The sequence below is a fragment of the Lagopus leucura genome, unplaced genomic scaffold (assembly GCF_019238085.1).
Source record: "Lagopus leucura isolate 7727_CA_CO unplaced genomic scaffold, USGS_WTPT01 Super-Scaffold_739, whole genome shotgun sequence".
In the NCBI taxonomy this organism is placed as follows: domain Eukaryota; kingdom Metazoa; phylum Chordata; class Aves; order Galliformes; family Phasianidae; genus Lagopus; species Lagopus leucura.
The window spans coordinates 7,428,702-7,450,524 of NW_024962255.1; the positions used below are offsets into that span (position 1 = coordinate 7,428,702).

Genomic DNA, 21,823 nt, shown 5'->3' on the forward strand with positions numbered 1-21,823 from the left:
GACAGTCAGTACTGAAGTGCAGAAGGAGAAAAATGCACACATTAGATAACTACTGACTAGAAATGAGGCATGAAAAAAATGGTATTTCTATACTTTAATCACTACTGCATAAATATACAATACTTTTCTCCATAATTTAGCTGCTAAAAGCCATAGTATAGACATAAAAGAATGGTTGCCACACATCCCCCATCACAATATTTTGACTGCCTGCTTACCGAACTCAATTGTCAGATGTTGCTGTCCTGACAAGAAAGCAGCTCTCCCCTGTTGCATTGCTTTTCATCTACTTGTAGAAACAGTATACAGGCCACAATCCCTCCTACCAGGCAAGCTTAACAGCTGCCTTAACAGCAATGTCCCCCACCCCCCAACCTAATTTTATTTCTGCTCACAGCTGATGAGGTAGGATCTCATCTCCTTGGGATGTGGATGCCTGGGGGACAAAGGCAGGTACATCTCCTGGCCAGACATGTGCAAGGAAACTGCCTCCTTCTCCATCAGCCAGGCACGTACCAGTCAAGTGTTGTGCCTGAGCAAATATCTCCTGAGTCACGGCAAGGCTATTATTTATTACTGTAGACGCAGCACTACATTAACCCACCTGGCAAGTTTGCAGTTGCTTTCCTCTATCTGCACCCATCTCTGGCAGTGAATGTGTTAGTGCCCTGCAGTGGCTCAGCAGAACCTGTTTCCAGGCAGCTGAATTACAGGCATGTGGAGAACTGTCCAACAAAACAGCAGGAGGCACATGTTAGGAATGCTTGATCACTTACCCTAGCTCCCCCGCACCCCCTTCCCCTGTTTAAACTCATGCATGTTTTCTTTCAAAGGCTTTAGAAAATCATAAGCTTTAGAAAATGGCATACTGGCTTGGCACTTTTTGCAGAACTACAAGCACCATGTGGCTGGTCAATTGCTGACAGTGCTCTTCTCCACTTGGGGAGAAATGGTATGAAGGTGAGCTGAAGCCTGCCTCTCTCTGCTTCCTGATTTCAATTTCATTTTCTTCCTCTAATCTCCATCTGGCACTCAAATCTCTTAAATTTCTTAATGCTGTTCCAGGGAAAGCAAGTCAGTATTCAAAATTCAGTATTGCTTCATTATCAAAGGCACTGTCTTGCTCTTGCTGCTAAAGAGCACAAGCATCAGGAAAACCAGCTGTGGGTATGGAGGAAGAAAAGCTCTTTTCAAGACTTACGAGTTATTTAAAACTCTTTTAAGACATATCACAAAGTTCAAAATGCATATGAATAAGGCTGATAACTGAGCTCTATATTCAGGGAATTAACTGAGTGAAAGTAAATCCCAAACTTTGACACAGATGGTAAATTTGAGAGGAAAAGTATTTCCAAAATAGCTGGGGTTAATATTTCTTACCATTAGAGGTTCTGTGCAGTAAAAATTGAGCATAGATGCAAAGGCTTTTCTGCAACTAGACATCTATCACTGCTCCTTATCATACTTCATATGTCAGTATATACAGCATCTCTTACTGGAAAAGACACGAAGAAATACTCAGTGGGAAAGAAAACCATTCTCTCTCCACAGACAAATATTCAACCTGCTTCTTGGTGCAGTCCACACACACAAAAAAGAAGTTTCGGGAACAGGGGCTTGGTATGAAGGATTGTATTTGTAAAAGAGAACCTTTTCTTCTTTCCAGACAGATTTCTCTGCCGTTTGCTAACGGTTGCCTCATTTTTCTCTGCTCCAAATTTCCTAAGCTGTCTTTTTCACTTCAAAGTGAATGTTAGCTTACAGCACTAGAAGTCAGTATTTCTAGCATTACAATTGCACCAGAGTACAGAAAACATCTCAATAAGATTTGGCCTCTGCTGCAGCTATGGGTATTTTCCTGCAGTTAAGGGCACCTGGATTTTCTGCTAAGGCACTACAGCAATATTTGAATGAAGCTGACTGACAAGCAATTTCTGAACATTCATTCAAATGTAATCAGGAAATGATAACTTAGGAGAATGTTCTTTCATTTTGGCTGACCCCAGGTTTTCTTCTCCAAGAAACAAGAATCTGAAAAACGAAACTTGAAGCAAAACAAAATACTCATAATTATGGCTTGTTCCCTATCCATTCATTTTCATATCATATTTGAATGCTGGACTAGCTTTAGCTAAAGCTGTTAAGGACCAGCCCATTTCCTGCCACCCCAGTCATCCTCCCAGGAAGAAACATCTGCAATATCTAGCCTGACCAACCCGCGAGGCTCCATCTAGAACCTGGTCACCACTTTCTGATGATTTTCCATGGCTGATAAGAAACCTGACTCCCACCTACAGCTCTATACAGCTCATGGACTATGGACATCTATTTAAAGTAATCATCTCTGGCATAATATACTGCCATTTTACATAAATGATAGTTCCAACACAATATTATCTCTTTGAGAAGCTGCAAAGAAATAAAACACAGTTAGTCCTTGCCTGCTCTCTGCATCTAGCTTGAACAACATCTGAAGTGGGAACTGAAAAAAAAAAAAACAAAAACCAGCAGGAATACAGTAAGAGGAGACTTCAGCATCTTCCTGCACCATAAACATTGTCCAAACACACGTGGAAGCCAGGCACAGGCAGGTTTCTATCTATATTCTTTCCAGTAGCATATTGATACCTTTGGTCTTTACTGATTCAGTATCATTTCAAATGAATTCACCTGAGCATTAACTCTGTCTTCTGCACCCTAGTGATACTTGTTCTTGAGCAAAATTAGAAAGAACTCAGAAAAGGTGGAAGACCCTCTAAAATGACATCTTCCCTCTATGAAACTCACATGGCAGCAGCAACTTCACTAGCTCTCCCCATTCCAGGCAAGATGAAGACCCTGTTTTCAGTAATTGAATCCGTCATATTCAAATTAAAGCCTCCAATTTCTGAAGCAACAAGGTACACAGTGTGCTCAGTGAGAATTCCCTCTTCCCCATCTCTCTCTCCCCATTTTCAGTAGCCACCATACAGCCCAGTGACTATTTAGTTCTATTTTCTACAGTAACAGTGCCTATGGAGACACCAGACAGTCATGCCTAGTCTTGTAAATTTTTTGTCCCTTATCCTGTGACAATACCTTCACGTGATCCTGTTTCATTTGGAGCAAATATTAAATAATAGAAGTTTTTTTGTTTTTTTTTTTTTAATGAACACTTGCCCTCATATATGGTATTTATTGTAATTCAGAACATATCAGATGATTTCAGTTACTCTGATTTGCAAGGACAGCTAAGTAACTAAAAGCAGAGAGACAGCCACTGTAACCCAGGGACATTTTAACCAAACAGCAAAGTAATTTAATTCCAACAGAAGGCAGCATGGCCCAATGCAACTTGATATGCATGTCACATTACCAAATTTTAAAGTCATAATCACAAAAAAAAAAAAAAAGCACAAAATCTAGATATGATCTCTAAATATAGAGTTGGTCTGAACATTGGCCATTTACAAAACAGGTGGGTAGGCATTCATCTTGTTACTCAGCAACATCCCCAAGTCGTTGCTGTTAACCACAGAAAACGTTTACTTTTCAATGTGAACTATGACACCAACAAAAATGGAAAGAGTTTAGTCAGGTGATTTTCAGCTTGTAATGAGAGAAACAGGGGGAAAAAAAAAAAAACCCAACACATTAATTTGAATTATTAGAAAACATCTTGGTAAGTTTAACTATGACAAAGTAAGGCTCAGCTTGGAGTTTGAGACAGCCGGGCATGATGTAGGCTGCATGACCATAACAATTTCCAAAGAAATTACTTCAAGCTCAGTCCAATCCTCATGCTGGCATGCTGTTGTTTACCAAGCAGGCAGTTACGCATGAACCCATACTTTAAAAACAACTAGCTAATCTCAGCTATAAAAAGAAGCATTTCCAAGGGGGTTTCTGGATGGGTTCACAATGCAACACCTGTGAAAATGCACTGAAGAGGCATAACAGCTCAGCAAGAAAAGCATGCCAAGGATGCTTCCTTGAAGACTGGAGCCATAAATATTAAGTCTTATGCTCCAAGCATACTGTTTTCCTGCCTCTAACCTTATGCTAGTTCACATACAGGTCATATACGACATGGGAGATCCAAATGAAAAGATCCGTGTTGAGACCCTGGAGCCAAGTCATTTGTCCCACCTTTACTCATCATGTTCAAGACCTCCATTCCTTCATTAAATGAAGTCTTGAACATCTGCAGGCAGAGAAATTGTGAGGTCTGCATTCATACCAGTCATACTTGGTTTTAGTTCTGTAGCAGAGAGTCTTCTGGATAGAAGTCTCACAAGCCTTTAACTTGGGTCTTTAGCATAATTCCTTTAGTCTACAGCAAAACTTCAATAAAACAGTCCTTTGAATTTAAAGAATTCTATTTTGTACTAGACAGAAGCTTTTGCCTGTCCCTTTGAGATATCGATCCAATTTCTGTATCATTTATGCTTTGCCAGTTTTAATCTGATCAGCATCATACTCAGCCCAACATATTCATCAAACTTGCACTTAAAAAGAGCATTTTTTGAAACATCTTTCTATAAAAAAATACTGCAATGCCAGTATAGTACTACACACCATCTCAGCCAATTTTCATAGCACGTCATCTGTAGCCCTTACTCAGTACATTGTTCAATGGCAGTACGCAGTGCTGGAATCCAGTATCAGCATGATGAAAACAAATTAACAGCTACCAAAGGAATGCAATTAATTTTTTTGCAGCTAACCATAAAAACTATCAATTAAGCAAGGCACATAATAGACTATAAATCTAACAGAACTTAGTCGTTTCATTTGTATTGGGTTTTGGTAACTGCAGTACATTTTCTTAAGATCTGCAAATAAGGACATAAATGTTCTGTTCATGACTGACGCCATATTAATTTAGGTAATAAGCAATTAATTTATTTTAGAATGAAGAATAATTATCTAAGCATTGAAATTTTTCTGTCCCACATCTGTCTGGCAACAATGGTAAGATTCAGGGAGATGCAGAATTTAATTCTACATGGCAGAACTGTATATTTACCTACCTCTAACAGCCTGTCAAGACTAATGACCAAACAATCAAACAAAGGAGGCAAAGATAAACATGTTGTACCCATCCTGCAACCTTCAAAAACAAACAAAAAAACAGCAACAAAAAACCCACCCCATTTGAGCCTATTGTTCAATGTAAATGAAATCTTCCAGTCAGAAGTAAATACTTTCAGACAGAACGCAAGCATCCCTGAAAATCATTTCCTGAAATGAACCTACCCCTCCCCCAGTCAAAACTAGAGAAGTAAAAGCGAAAGCTGAAACACTAAGTCCTTGCTCTTGTTTATCAGTTAGTATGGGCACAGTGCTCAACCATCTGGTTGGGATTAGCAGTCCTAACACACTGACTGCAGTGGCAATATAAGGTCATTCCACAGCCTGGCTTCTTTCCTCATACACGGATAATGTTATACCAGGAAACCGTCACAAATCACTAGCCAGATTTCCAAACACATCAAGCTGCCTAATTATAGACACTATTTCCATTGCAGAAGAGCACTACACGTTGCCCAATCTTTAACATTAATTGTAGCTGACTTTTTCCAGAAACTAATAAATAATAATGTAACACCAGTTTCATACTCAACATATTCAGAATGCACCGTTAGCAGAAAGTGAAATACTTTTAAGATATTAACGTGCAGGCACACACATCCTGATCACATCCAATATACCACTGCAGTGTCTCTGAGATGCATAGAATGTTACTACCTCCACATGAGTGCAGTGAAAGCTGACTATAGGTGCAAATCCACTTCAGATTTGCAGAGCTCCAATTTAGAATTGGAGCTGCATTTCTGCATATAATGAGTACTCAATATTTTTTCCCCCCACATGCATTGAATAAGAAATCTAAGAAATAAAGTACAGTCATTACACCCAGTTGACATGTGGAGGAAAGAACAGAAGGCCAAATTACTGAACTGTTATTTTTGTCAGACTTTAATACAAACAGAAATAAGTGTCTTGGAAAGCTAGCAGAAAATGTCTGAAGGCAACCTGCTTTTTTCCACCTTGGGCGAGAAAAGGGAACTTCACTGGCTCTTATATCTGCCCCACTTAATGGATATCTGACTCTTGCATAACTAGCTCTGAAAAAATAGTGACTCTCTTCATAGTACTTTGACAACAAAGGCTGCTCATTACATGCATTTCTTTTCATCTTAAGAATTATTTGTGAGCCAGAATCACAGCACACATTTGAAGAACATACAATGGCAGAGAAGTACACATGCATCTGCAGAGAGCAGTATGTAAATCAGGAAAAACTAAAAACATCCAATTCGTACAAGGCTTCCCAATATGTTCCAGTAAACTTCAAGCCTACAAGAAGCCAAAGCACACAGGATGTGCCACTGGTGGACAGGAGATTGCTGTGACTATGATGTAAGAACAATGGCGTGGGAGAAGCAACAGAAGCTACTGCACAGGGCACTGAAAGCAGAGCAGGCCCAGCTGAGCCTTCCTGCCTTGCTCAGGAAAAGCCTCCTCCTCACACAGCATCCCTTAAGTCACACCAACCTTCAGTTAAGCAAAAAGCAACACAGGCGTATGGAGCTGGACTGCAGTGAGAGAGTTTAAGGGCAGCAGTTCCAGTAGCTCATTCAGGGCCTGCTTGGCATTCCAGTGTTGCAATTCTCACCGTGTCTCTTCTATTATCCCTCCCACACATATTGTATTGATCCCTTTTATTTGCTTCTCTTCTTGCTATATCCATTCAGAAAATTGCAGCAAAAATAAGATTAGTATCACATTTTTTCCTTTTTCAGTCAAATCTTCTTTGTTGAAAGCTCTCTGACTCATCACAAGCTCAATTCAGCAGGCCCAGCCAACTAACTGCAGTTGTGCAACAAGAGATGCCCCTGGTACTGCTAGACTGCAGCAACTTGCTTAGAAACACTCACCTGAGGGCTTCTGTGAACACATCTCCAACTTCAATCTGAACACTTTCAACTTGTATAACAAAGTCAGCATTTCTTTACATGGTTTCAAAAATCATGTTTATTCCTTGGTTTGAAAGATTTTGGTTCAACAGTATCATAAACAAACTTCACCAAAAGTGCAATAATTTTAAACATAGTCCTCAGTCGCAGTGTTAGTAAGAATCTTTACTTTCATCATAAAGTTCATTAATGCAACAGAAGGATGGTTTTGTTCTTCCTCCCTCATTGGCACTTAATTGTAAATTGGAGAAACTTTGAGAAGTCAGAAGGTTAATCTAAACATTATGTTACAAGCACCTTGCCATAGCATTATATTCTCATAAGGCAAATGTTTGTTTCATAAAGTCTGATTGTGCATCTTGGAGACCTATAAATGGTGACAGAAATGCCAGTCTTCTCCAATAAGAAATAGGCCTTCATTTTTGCTTCAATGTCTTCAACCCTCCACACTCCCTATCCCTTAAAAAACAACAACAACAAAAACAGTACAGCCAATAATACAGCACAATATATCCATTACAGGCTGAGAGGAAATTGCAGTAGACAAAGGCAGAAAACACAGTGCACAGTAGACAAAATAAGATTTTATAAGATAATATTGTTCTTAAAAAAAGGGGATGGGAAAAGGATAAAAAAAAGGAAAAAAAAGCTGAATATAAACAGCAATATAATTTTTCTAGTGGATAAGGATTTTTGGACTTCATAAATAAGTGAAAAATTACTAAAATCCTTTGCTATATAATATATAAAAAAGGCATAAAGTAGTGTTTTCCAGTTGTCACCTAAGCACTAGATGCAACTTTGTAGGAGTAAGTATTTGGAGGCAGCTTTGAGCTCTGACTGGTACAGGCATTCCAGCAGGGTAACGCTGCCAACAGCAGAAGAAATCCTCCCAGTAAAACACAAAAGCCACTGAAATAGAATGCAGAGTCATACTCCTGCGTCCAGTCATAAAACCAACCTGAGGGTGAAAATAAAAGAGAAGAGCATCAGTGAAGAGTTAAACAGAACACAGCACTGTAAATCAAAGGAAAATCATGGGGATAAAACAAAAGGTTAAATGTAATTCACACTATGACCACTTACACATGAAATGTGCTTTTAAGCAAAGCCAAAAACAGAACAAAATCTGGAGAAACAGGGTTTAGTTTTTAAGATTTTTATATCATCTTTCTATTGTTATTAGAACAAAGTAGGACTACCCACATACAAATGGGGTTCTGATAATCTCGTGTTAATTTTAACTTGACCTTACCTACAATTGGTGGTCCGAGGCTGTTTCCAAGTCCAGCAAAGAACATCAGTATCCCATAAGCATGAGTCAGTTTCTCAATTCCCACAGTCTTTGTTGTTACATATGGAAAAATTGACCAATTCCCAGTCAGAAAACCCAGAATCCCAGAAAGCACTGCTAATGTGAAGTAACTTCTGGCAAATGGAATTGCAAGCAAGGCTGCTCCCATCATTAGTAATGTAAGTACATATAGATACAATGTGTTAACCCACTTAAAATCTGCCAGTATTCCTAAAATAAGTTTGCCAATAGCAGTCATAATGCCTATAATGGAAACAAGGGGCATATGATAGTCTTCTTCATTGATGTTTGCACTTCTTGCTATATCTTCCATGAGCAGAGAAGGAGGAAATCCACCAATATCAAAGAGCAAAATGGCAAAAAAGAGAGCTGAAAATACTCTGTTCTTAAAAAGAACCACAGTTTCCTCCCAGTAGTTCAAATAGAGCTGCCATTTTCTTTTAGCTAGTTGCTTGCAGAAGTTTGTCTGTTCCACAACTTTCTTTTTATAAGTGTCTTTCTCATTTACATTTATTGAGCTTAATACATTCTTATTTAAAATATTATCTTGTTTGTAGTCAGGCACATTGTTTGTGCATTTCTCATCAGTGTAGCCCTTTTCAAGGATGCTTATATTTTCTTCTACAGTTTTTTCTTTTTCATGGTAAACAAAGTATTGATCTGGGACTTTGTCTATATGTGCTTTTTCTGTTGAAGGGGAATCAGATGACTCCAATGGTCTCATTAAGCTGCCACATGCTAATATATTTAGAGAGAGTGCACCAACTATTAGCAGGCAACCATCCAGTCCGTACAGCTCAATAAGCTCTCTTTGTAATGCTGCATATATAAAGAGTCCAACACTTGAGCCTATAAAACAAGAATAACATAACTGAGAACTTTGTTCACCAATAAAAAATTAACATTCCTGTGACAGCATATTTTGTAGTTGTTGAAATGCAGAAGTCATTTGTGTTCCTCTGTTCTCAATCTAATAAACTAATTACCTTCCCTGTTTAAGTCAGTTTCTTGATTGATTATGCACACAATATTTTTCAAAACATTGGAGAATTTATGATGATTAACACCAGCAGACACTTTTAGAAGCAAGTAGAATCCAGACAGTATCTTATGAAAATTATACACATATCCCTTTAGGAACCATGTTCAGTAACACTCTGAATCAGTTCTGTTAGAATTTCACATAAGACCGTTTTCTCCTTTCTCCTCACTGCTGCCACCTGCCTCCTCTAAGGAAGAAGGAGACCACTGGTTCACCAAGAGCCTTTCTACAAACAGCAGGTGACCATCCAGTGTTTAAAGAGAGTAGCTCAGAGCCTACAGGTAAATTTACTCCAGAGGCACTTCTGAAGCCCTACAGGTCCAAACATGCATTTGAGAAATCTGACTACTCAGAAGAAAATATTGAAGGGTAAGCAACTACAAGGAGCACAAGCATTTTATGCAATCCTACCAACGTAAAGTATGCACTCTTGGCTAAAGTGAGCATAGATTCATTGTATAATCAATGGATATCCACTCACAAATACAAAGCACTGATTTTTCAAGTCAATTTAAAGACAAATTTTTAATTATTTTCTGAAGAAACCTAGGTTTTATAAAAGTAATCCATACACTTGAATGTATGAACTAACACTCAAATAAGATCAAGTCCCACAGCCAACTGCCTGCAAACCCAATAAAAGCCACTAAAAGTATTTCTAGGGCACAATGCAGTAGTGGTTCCCCTTTATTACACCAGTGCAGGTCATCTGTACATAACTTGGAGTACTAACGGTACTGACCAGGCCCCTCTTAACTAACCACTGCTTGAGAAAAAGGATCAAAGACACAATACAACACAGAAAGACAGGTGTGGAACAGTACACTTCTTTAACTATTTCTACTTGGTTCATTAAGTTAATTTCTCCTGGTAAAAAGTGCAACACCACACAACCTAAAGACTGAGAAAGGCTGCTCAGCAGCCTTCAAAGAATTTCCCTTCTATTATCAGAGGTTCATTCTTCTAAGATCCCTTTCACATGCATGGATAAAAATTGGGATGAGCTTTTGGAACATTCTTTGAGCTTTCAGACATTCATCTTCCTTTTATACTGAAAAGGAAAACAAAAACAAGACTAAGCCCAAACTTTAACTCTAGTTTTTAGGAAATAGTTGATGAGAGATTATGTTAATCCAGCATTTATATTTATATCTCAAGTCTCTTTTATCTGTAATCTTGTGTAAGTACAAAGAGAAAGAAGAGAACTGTGTAGAAAGTTTCCTCTGGTATTACTCCCATGGAACACAGCCCAAGCTACTCATAATCTATTTTCATTTTGGTGAATTGCCATTTCTCATCTCTATGGATAATCCACATGACCATATAACTGCAGATGTAGTTACTAATTTATCTGAAGCCGACCATTACATGCTCATTGCTACTGAGGCTTTCACTTCAGGAAGTAACTAAGAAAAACATAATGCTCCATTTTTCTACTGCCAGAATAATATTAGCTGTGTTAGCACTGAAAAATTAGAGAGAACGGCAATTAAAAATCATACCTGTTGAAATCAGACCAAGTGCAAGGCCTCTGCGTTTGTCAAAATACTGGCAAGTGATGGTAACTGTTGCAGTATACAGAAGGCCACATCCGAGTCCTGCAAAGAAAGAAAAATAAGGCATAAACTGTATTCAGGGAAATGAACATCCGCTTAGTCCCTAGATGTGGTGTACCCCAGACACAGAGATGCTTTTAAACCTGGCTCAGCACCCATCACACTGACAGTGGCATTTGGCTGCCAGCACTGTCCAAACCTTCTCTCCCTACAGCTAATCCCAGTTGCCAAATCTGCATGAAGCTGGCTCAGTTTGAGCAGTTCACCAGCTCACATTTTATGCTATGTGGAAGCAGTTAAATGGCTGGCCTGGGCCAAAATACAGCTTTGTCTGCATGGCACTGTACCATAGCTAGGACACCCTGCTGGGTCCTGATGGCCAGTAAGGCGTCTAGATTCTTGACACAGTTAATTGGAAATTTGATAACCACCCACAGCAGCCCTCTGCAGCAAAGAAACAGCCCCCCTCCCACCAGGAGAACAGCACTTTCATGCCCTTAGCAGAATACCTTAGGTTCAAACCAGTTATGTGGAGAACAACACTGCTCCTTAACGATCTCTAATTTACTAAGTTAGAATGAGTACATGAGTACAAAATTCCTGAAGGGATTTTATTCTTTCAAGATTAGTGCTTCCAACCCACAGAAGACCTGCTTGAATCTACCCCTCCCTCAGGGTAAATGAGTATTTCCATCTCTAGTAATCATATTAACAGAGAACAAACTGCTTTTAAATCCCAAAGAACATATGCATTGCCTTTGTCTTTCACGAGGTAACAGGCTGTGCGACCCACCCTGAAGTAAGTTACTCCGTGGTAACTCAAGTCCCAGACTATAGCTGCCTCTGTGAATCAGCTTCTTTCAGATTACTAAACCAAGACTTAAAAAGCTCTAAGTCTCTATATGAAAGGGAGATGTTTCTTACCAACAACAATCCCATATGAAAGATAGAGAAAGTATATGTTTGGTGCAAAACTGCTCATCATGAGGCCACCAGCCACCATAAAGCCACTGAAGATTGCTACTGGTCTTGCTCCAAAGGATGATACACATATGCTGCACACAGGACCTAGGTAAAAAGCAGGAAAAACAGTTCTGTAAATAGCAGTAACAGGAAGAAATACAAAAACCTTGGTCAATGTTCCTTGTGATAATAAATATATAATTACACTAAAAAACAATTGAGTACACACGGGATTCTTTAAGAGTAGGTTATAAAAACATGAAAGATCAAGCTTGCAAGAATTCTGCTCAAGGAATACAAAATTATAAGAGCAGGGAGGAAGGGAGAGAGCAAAATATAATATAAAAATAGGGTGATACATACATTCTATACTATAACACTGTGACTACAAACCTGAGAACTTGTACGAAGGTTCTGAAAAAGAGCCTTCATCTGTACGTACCAAAAAATTTAGACCCTCAGCCAGGCTTTAGCCAAGTAGACTTTTTTTAATAGAAACAAAAAACGGTGTTTCAGAAAGGAGTATCAGTAGGCATCTTGATATGAGATGAAAGGTAGAAAAGCGAAATGGAAAAATCTGATCATAATCACAGTAACAATGCCACCTGGTGCTTAGAGAGAGGAAACATCTGCTGATGTAGTACATAAAGTCCAATGGTACTCTTCCCTGATTTTTGAGGGAACATCTGCCCGTCAGTATTTTATTAAATAACTGTTCATTACCTGCCTTGACTATTATTGTAAAATTATGGAAAATAGAAGTCATTTATTGAGAACGTCCAGAGCAATGTTTACAAAACTTGCAAGAAGTTTCTCCTTCTCTTTGTCCCCCAACATTTCCTGGTTGGTTGGTTTTTCAAAACAAGAAGAAAATACAGGCAACAGCCATACTCTGCCTCTACTGAATCAGTTCTTCCCTCACAGAAGTTGTAGAACAAGCACTTAATTTTCTGTTGTGTGGCCTTTTAGCATGCAAGCTCCGCATCCTGCATAAATAAGTAACCAGCATGGGACTCGGCTCACAAAAAACAAATTCTCTTCTGAAACCCCCCAGTTCCAAACATTCATAGACGTATCTCAGACCCACAATCCTAAATTTGTCAGCCATGAAATTAGAAGTTTGATATACATTCAAGTGACATTTTTTAAAGAACAAAACAAAACAAAAACCCCTCACCATCTTTGCATCATGTTCACATTGATAAAAAGGCACCTCACAGTCAATAGAGTCTGTGAAAGCAGTAATTTCAGAGTCTGCTCTTTTTCAGGTCGGTTCTCCGACTCACACAGAACTACGATTCCTGGCAGATGGGAGCTGAGCCCAGACATGATATAAGGTGAACAACAACACTTGGAGCTGATGACGGTGCTTGCCTAGGTTTACAGACAGGAGCTAGCAGCTGGGAATGCAGATAAGGTGTTTGTGTGGTTACCAGCCATGGGACAAGGAGTCCTGGCAGGCAGGAGCACTGATTCGTTAGCAGGTGAAACAGCCCTCAGATGGAAAGCAGGTCAGAACTTCTGCCTTATGTGAGAGCTGTTTGCTTAGGAAACTTAAAGAGAACAGAGTTTGAACTGAGATTTAACTAGGCAAAAAGTCAAAGTTCAAGAAGAAAGGAGAAAATCTTCTGGGGAAGTTGGGTTTACATGCATTCTGGAAACAATGAGAAAGGAAGATATAAGCACTTGCTGCTTCTCAAGAACCAGCACGCTGTGGGAATGAAAGCCAGCCAGAATAACTTGGGCAGAGCAACTTGCCAAGAACAAAAGCTGAGAGTGTTAGATTGATGCTGATTCCTAGAATTACTTACAAGAACTGGCAAATTAAGATTGGCATGTTTCTTAAAATTGCAGGGTTTATAATAAATAAAGGATTTAATCTGCATCATATTAAAAAAAAAAAAAAAACAAACTTCTACACTGAAAGAACGTTAGGCAGTGATAACATAATTCAGTTAAGCAGAGGAATTTGCATGCTTTCTACCCATTATTTCTTACCCACTGCCCTGCTGAAACAAACTATTTCCCTTACACGTTCTCTCTACGTTGTGACATATTCTTCTTTCAGAAGCTCTCTGCCCAGCCTGCAGTGCTGATATGGATTGCACTGGTTGCTAGCAAAGGATTCAAAGTAAAATGGGATCTCCTGGAACCCAGCCAAGGAAGGCAAGGGGAGAAAGAACTGAGGAACACATCTGCATACTGTGACAAGGGCACTCTTCTCTGGAACATCATCAGAAGCAGCTCTGACAGGGTCCAAGGAGATGTTCTTCCATCTTCTTCCCATTACAAAAAATAATCCCAAAAGAGAATAGAATGTACAAAGAGATCTTTCTGCTCTGACATGGAAAATAACCTGCACATAACTAAATAACTCATTCCAGTAAGTTCAGAATTAATATGTCGTCTCACACAGCAAGAGATTTGGCATCTCAGCAATGGCTCTGTTTATAAGAAGGAGCACCACTAAAGCAGTTATAGATCTCCAGGATGAGAAGAAAAACAGATCCATCTTCCCTTCCACAACAGGCCTTACTTTCTCACTCCCATTATTATACTGCTAGAAAATAAGTCACAAAAGAAAATCCCCACAAGAGCAAGCATCTTTGTTTCATTTTCCTGCCTCTCCACAGTTCTTAACTCTGTTTCCCAAAGAACACTTTTTTCAATAGGCAAAGTATGTTTGGTTATTACCATGGTATTTGCACAGGAGTTTACTGTACACAAACATGTCATTCTCTACAAGTAATTCAAGCACAATGGGTTCAAAGCAGTTAAATCTGGTCGAACATTCAGCTTTCCCAGAATGGGACTGAGACTTGCTCTGTGAACTCCTGCCCTGTGGATTTTGTTCAAAGTGGACGCTTGTATTCTCAAGAATGTAAGAGTCAACGCACAATCACACAGCAAAAAGATTTACAGGCAGTGTAAAGGTTTTTATTTAGTCAAATGTTTCAGAAGGATCCTTCTACTGATAATACATTTCCCATCATAACATGAACAGAAAATAGAATCCCAGTGGCAATCCTCAACAGGAAGCACAGATAACATTTTGTAGGCCAGGATTTTCTTCAGTTTCCTAAGCAACTCCAGAGGTTAGAACTAGAATTGGAATATTTGAAGACATGGCTCACAATATACCTCTCTTACAAATTAAATCTCAGAGGGTTTTTTTCTTTTTTTTTCTTCCAAGTAAAGTCTATCAGGAAGAAACCAGCCCACTTTACCAGAAGGGCAGCTAACTCTAGGAAGAAAACTGAGTTCTCTGAAAGACTTCAAAGGCAGCACTGGAACTGCCAGTGGTGTTCTGCATACAACCTATCAATGATCGGCTGCCTGGTAATTGTTCTATATGCAGAAGAGTGGTCCAGATGCTCCCTAGAAAAAAAAAAAAACTGGAAGAGGCGGCAGAAAAGACATGCTTTCTCTTGATGGAAAATGATCAAAGGGAAAGAACTCCAGAAAAGAATCAAGTTTACACTGATATTTTCATTAGGATTTTCTAAATAAATAAAAGATTTTACACTCAGTGAGATCTGGATGTGACAGTGATTCCTTCATGAAATGTGAAAACAAGCCATATGCTGCTAATGCAAGATCTTCACAACTGCTCTGATCTTCCGACCTCTGTAGACACACTCCTTCCAAACAGATGCTTCCGTCTGCAATTTCACTACAGAGCTGTTTTCTTTTATGACATCAAGAGCTAACACTCTCTTCCTCAGTGTTCCCACACAAAGCAAAAAAAAAATAAAAAAATACTGCAAACAAATACGCTCTTCCTTCACCCTCATATCTACAGTCCTCCTTCCTCACTTCACAGCTACTAAACAAACAATGCTGGGCAACAGTTCTTTTTCTTATCACCCACATTAATCTGACCCACCTTACCTGTTGGTATCTCTACTAGCTCCTTGAAACAGAAGAGTAAGAGCAATGCTCATAAACTGTAAGTAAAATAAACTGGACATAACACAAGAACATTTTTTGCATACTACAAGCATTGCTAAAACCTGCTGAAAAAAAACACAGCATCCTCTAAGAGGTTTCTATAAGAACACAGATAAGAAAAAGAAATCCCTCTCCAACTCATTAAAGAAGATCACTCCCTTTTGATAAAATTTTTAGATGGTCTGGGCTTCTCTTTGGAGGAATCTGGGGACCCTCTCCACTCCTTCCATGTTCTGTACAGTTTCCACAGCCATGGGTGGGAGCTACCCATGTGCAAGGTTTTTTGTCTAAAACTCTGTAGATGGTCTTTTGCAGAGTTGTACAAATATTGCTTGACAATACAAAAGTTCACCATTTTTTCAGACATTTAATACAAAGAACCTCAGGCCAGCAGAAACAGTCCATTAATTTATCAAGACCTGCTTTTCAAGAAAATCTTCCCTTTGTTCTTAATCCATCAATAAAGGGAAGTGGGAATGAGAGACATACTGCTGGCTTACAGTAAACAGCTGTGGTGCCAACTACGGGTGCCAAGGTCTTTGTCTGTTTTGCTTTTAACAAGTATAACATGGATCTAATTTAATTTCAGGCTCCAAATGGATGTCAAATTAAGAACACTTGGTGCAGGAGAAACAATCTTCAAGAACATAATACATATTTTCCTCTGGCCTGCTTTACCAAGCAAAACATAAGCGCTTTTAATTTCTTCCTACACAACAAGTCCTACATCATCTCTGGAGCCATCTCCCACATCTATGATAACCAATCAGTGTTATGATATCTCATGTAGTAGACATTGTCTCACCACTGCCCTGTACAATGACACTGATGCATTCTCCTTTTTTTTTTTTTAACTTGCTCTTCTTTCAACACACGGTCATAGAAAGTTCCAACTTGAGTCATCCCACAAGGAAGCAATCGGTCAGGCCCCTGTCCCACTTCCGTTTCTAGCTGATGAACTTTTTTCAACTCAGAGCTGGATTGTCCTTAGCCACACAGCCTGTACTCCAACGGGACAGTAACTGAACACCAGAGTACCAGGGAATTCGTCTCAATAAACAAGGTGCTGTACTAGGTTTCTATGTCTTGGCCTAAGTTTAGCTCTCACGCAAGCAGAGTAAACACTGTAGAAAGGATATCAGCAAAACAAATGTATCAGCACTCACCAGCATCTACTACTTTAAAAAATGTTTAAAACTACATTTACAGACAGGACAGAAACTTTTCTCACTGCCAACTGTCTTTCACATAAGGACATAGTCCTGCTTTCAGTTAAATTACAGTATCTATCTAGCAAACTCACTAGACATACCTCTCACTGTCACAGAAGTTATCTGATGTATTTTTCAATGCTGATAATGAGAAAACAAAACAAAACAAAAAAAACCCAGAAAACTGGTATCAATGACGAAAAGAGACTGAATCAAAGTATACAGGCTTAAAAGAAAAAAATAATTACATTGCAGTCTCCAAACACAAACAACACTTATCCTGGACACTTCAAATATATCATTTTTAAAGATAAACTTGTTAATCAGCTGAAAGTTAAAACTAAACAACCTCTATGATAAGATTACATACTCTCAAGGAAGCAATTAACTACTGAGAAAAGTTACAAGAGATGGAGAATGCGCTAAACAAACACTTTCTGATAATTTAGAAAAATATCTATTAGCCTGATCATCTATTTAACATAGGCTACAACACACAATGGTCCTGTGCATCTGGCCTGTAATACTAGAACCTGCAATTGATAGAACCAGAATTGATAACAAAAACAAGTTCACTTGTTCTATGATCATGAAAAGGTTCTAACACTGCAGTGTGTTATACCATTGGTTTTGCACTAAAAACACATGCTTTTTGCACTAGTGACTGGGTCTTTCCTGCTATGAATTCTGCAGGAAAAACAGTTTCTGTAAGAGACTGCATGTTCCACAAACAAGAATGAAAATACTCCTTGTACCAATCTAGAAGGCTAATCTACTGAAGCCCTTGGAATTTTAACATGATAAGAGATTGAGACATTTCTACAAATAAAAAAAAAGGATTAATTAACCGTATCTTTTTACAGGCTTTTTGTAGCCATTCCTGCTCTTCAATGAGCTGATCTTTAATAAAAACACTTTTAGAGAATTACAGTTTTTAAGGTCACTTTTTACGCAACATGAAAGAATTCTGATGAGCTTTACAGTCACTGACACTAATGCATCCTTCTTACACAGCAAGGAAAGAGGAACAAATCTCCCACAGAGAGCAACAGAAGATATGATGGGTGCACAGATTCATGAGCATCATCAATTTCATTATTTTAGTCTTTGCTAAACCTCCTTCATAAGTCCCTTATTTGCAATAAAGAGCTTTTATCGTCAGAGCCAGAAATTACTCCCTCAAGACATAAGATTTCATATAAAAGAACAACGGGATTTTTCCCTTATTTCCTGCTGTGAACACCGAACCAACTGGACAACATCATCATTACTGTGTTTATGTTAGTCCCACAGAGAAACTTTTACATACTTCAATTTAAGGGGTACTGGGGGAATTTTCCAGTAGGATACCAGCACATCACAGAATTGTAAACCCTCAAAAGCATTCTAGTTTTCAGTAGAGGTTAGGATAATCACAGTGCCCTTCAATAAGTTTAAATCAAGTAGAGTTACTACTAAGGTCAGATCCCAGCTTGACAAGACAGCAGGATCTTCCATTTAACATAGAACAGGGGACACAGCTTTTGTTTTCAGTCAACTCTGATAACTTCAATGCAATTAAAATATTTCTCTGTACTTTTCTCTGAGCTAAAACTACAAATTACTGCTCAGCTTTCAAATCCCAAACTGAAATAATAAAATCATACTGACAGACTGTCAAAACGTCAAGCAATTTAATCATTCCACACCAAAGCAATTTATAACAGCACCTTTTTCCTGCACCATTCAGTCACAGAAGTTTCTATTTGCCTAAAAGCACATTACTGACAACTGATCACAGAGGCAAGGCAGAGGGAACTAAGAAAGCTGGAAATTAGCACAGTGTTGCCATATGAAGAAAGGGTCTGAAGCTCTCATTAGAGGAGTGAGCCAAAGACTTCCAGTCTGCAGAGAGGTTTTTCCTCGCTCCTTCTCTTGCAATCCCCTTCTGCTTAGTTTTCCTTCAGTAACTATCTTGTTTGGCCTTATTTCTCCCACAAGTTTATTTAGGCTTTAATCCTTTCATAATAAGAGTAAACGCCCTCAAAACAGAAAAGTAAAATTCTATAAGAGAAGAATAGACTCATACATCCTCAGACTGAATATAGTTGTGTGGTGAACCATCTGCCTTTGCCTCTTCCTGTTCTGCCTAGTGATATAAATCCCTAACACAAATGCAAGAACAGTATTTGGCCATTTAGAGTTGCATAAAGCAGAGGCTTTTGTTCAGTTCTGTATCATGATTTGAATGTCAGTTCTCTTTTCAGGAGAGATTTCCTCAGAATCCTGAACTAGATTTCAGCCATTAAGTTACTTGAATGCTTTTGCCCATAGCAATATTTCTGCTGATGGGCCATTTTTCGCCAGATTCAGCAAAAAGGTAATAGCTCCCTTGACAAATCTTTGAGAAGCAGAAGTTAGTCACGTTACCAGTAGATTACCCATGGCTCAGTAGTAAAACAACAACAGCAAAACGGACCTATGGACTTTCGCAACGGTACTTAATTTTCACAAAACCCTGCTGTTCCTCTTCAGGACAATGTCTTACTATAATAAATAAATAAATAAAAAGCTTCCAGTGAAATTATTTTATTTAATGCCACTTTTATCCATGGCTCAAAAACCTTCAAGAACAGCTTTTTTCACCTCAAACAAAAAGCAAGAGAGCCCAAATCTACTTCACTTGGTGAATTTATTTCTAGAGATAAAAAACAAGTAACTAGTTTATTAACTGACATTTTTTTTTCCTGAAGCACTTGAGACATTTCAGACTAGCAGTTTGCTCTGATTTTAAAGACACTAATGCAAATGTTAGCCAACACCACATAAAAAAAAAAAAAAAAAAAAAGTTAATAAAAAAAAAGTCCTAACAACAAAATTACCATTCAGTTTCTCAAGTATAGTTTGGTATTTGTAGATTCTTCAGATACAGCCATTTTGAATTTTATAAGGTTAATACTTCTTTTGCTATTTTACCATTGTTTTGGTTTATTGAAAGGGTAACTACAAATGCAGTATTCTTACCTATCTTGACCTGAAACAAAAATGCAATATTCCTCATGCTCTTTCATCATTGACAGTTGTGTTAAATACAGTTCCAAAAGCACACACAGATGAAGGCATCTGTTAGAAAGGAAATGTTTCCATTTAAGATAGATACTGTATCTACACTTACTGGCAAGCAATCCGATTCCATTTGCCAGTGATCCAACCCAAGCAGTCTTGCCTTTGCCTTCTCCAAAAGCATCCAACCATTCCAAATACAAGACTCCCACCGCCAGCGGTGATCCGTAACACAAGAACTGAGTAAAGAAGGAAACGATAACAATCACCCAGCCCCAGCCACCATCGGGTGGTTTCTGAAACACCATCTTGTCAGATGAGCATAGATGGACACGTAGACCCTGTGCAAACAAACAAGAAAAAAGAGAGAGTCAGAACAGAGCATTAAAATCTGGGCTTGTTAATATAACTGAGCTGTAGAAGTAAGATAATGCCAAGCAAACTTCAAGAAATATAATAAAAAGCAGCATACAGGCAATGAAGATGAGTTGCCATATGGTATTTCTGATCCTTCATAGTCATATATGGCTCCCGTTGTACAGTGCGAGTCATATATTAGTATGTCACACATCCATCAGCACTGCAGAAATGGATCACATTTCGTTTTCTGAATGCTACGGAAGCTTTGTGAAGGCCCCAGGCACCAATACATGGTGCAGTACAGCAAGAGAAACACTTGGTCACTAGCAGTTATGCCCTTGGTTATCCTAAGCAAGCACACAGGCCCAAAGGCAAAGGAAGACTACAAGTATAAAATAACTCTAATAAATAATTTAGGCATGAAAAAAATTCAGAAGCATAAAAGTATTAGTCCAAGGCATGGCAAGATCCACCATCTGTGCATCTCAGCTTTAAGTAACTAACTGTCCTCACCTTCTTAGGGCTAGTTTCTGAATGTAGGGAGAGGTGCCTCTAACTTGTAGCAAAGAATTTATTAGTTTCCAGACTAAATTGCTTTGGAGTTTGGATGACTCCATTGATACGTGAGTTCCCATGCATGCAACTAACCTGCCCTCCCTCTCTTTAGGGAGCAATCTGCTGAACTGATGATCACAAAACCCATGTTCTGTTCCTGGCTCTCTCACTAACCAGATGTGTGATTTTCAATGGTTTTATTTTCTTTACCCTGTAAGACAGAGACAGATAAGATCTCACTCTGTTTCTTTCAGGACATTTTCACACCACAGCTTAAGCATTAAGAGTGCTGCAGTAATGGTTCTGATCTGGGAGACCCCAGGGGCAAAACAACAAAATAAGCAGGTCTTACTGTCTGTTTGTGAAGAGGTGCCAGTTCTTGAACATTTTTCAGTGAAAAGGGGAAAAAAAAATGACTGCTTTATGAAAGTAATGATCTAAATGAATAGATCGTAACAGAAGTCCCATTCAAGAGTCTGCTCTTCATGATCAGTTTTTAAGGATTCATGTGGAAAACTCACAAAAAAAAACAACAAAAAAAAAAAAACCAGCAATAAAAAATGCAGTATAAAATTGCAAAGAATAAATACTATAGGGTGAGACACGAAAAGAGCTGGTTCTATCTAGTTCATAGACACAATGCTTAAATGTTACTTCAGGAGTAGATACTTACAGATGACAACAGGCAAGTCCTTCAGCCCCCTACAAATGTAGCTTCATGTGGCAGCTCTACCTGCAGAAAAAGAGCAGCAAAGCAACTGTTCAGCCCAAGTATCACTGCAATAGTAGAAACAGTATTTTTACAGAGGAAGTTCAGAAGAATTCAAGTTACGGACTTACCTCAGTGGAGAAATACTGATTCCCTC

The 21,823-nt window shown here is 38.6% G+C and overlaps 1 protein-coding gene across 11 annotated transcripts in view; it reads right to left on the minus strand.

Moving 5' to 3' along the window:
* Window positions 1-7,002: 7,002 nt before the first annotated feature.
* SLC16A9 (solute carrier family 16 member 9) overlaps window positions 7,003-21,823 on the minus strand; it is a 26,033-nt gene continuing 11,212 nt past the window's right edge. For 7 of the 11 annotated variants that reach the window (XM_042863481.1, XM_042863477.1, XM_042863473.1 and 4 more), the window contains 7 exons: window positions 21,631-21,690; window positions 21,051-21,168; window positions 20,155-20,383; window positions 11,800-11,943; window positions 10,822-10,917; window positions 8,218-9,126; window positions 7,003-7,923 (listed from right to left, as the gene is read on the minus strand). In XM_042863481.1, the coding sequence (XP_042719415.1) occupies window positions 7,745-7,923; window positions 8,218-9,126; window positions 10,822-10,917; window positions 11,800-11,943; window positions 20,155-20,350 (1,524 nt within the window). In that variant the 5' untranslated portion in view covers window positions 20,351-20,383; window positions 21,051-21,168; window positions 21,631-21,690 and the 3' untranslated portion in view covers window positions 7,003-7,744. Of the gene's footprint in view, window positions 7,924-8,217; window positions 9,127-10,821; window positions 10,918-11,799; window positions 11,944-20,154; window positions 20,384-21,050; window positions 21,169-21,630; window positions 21,799-21,823 lie in introns of those variants that run through there. The other 4 variants (XM_042863480.1, XM_042863484.1, XM_042863483.1 and 1 more) reach the window with 2 other exon arrangements.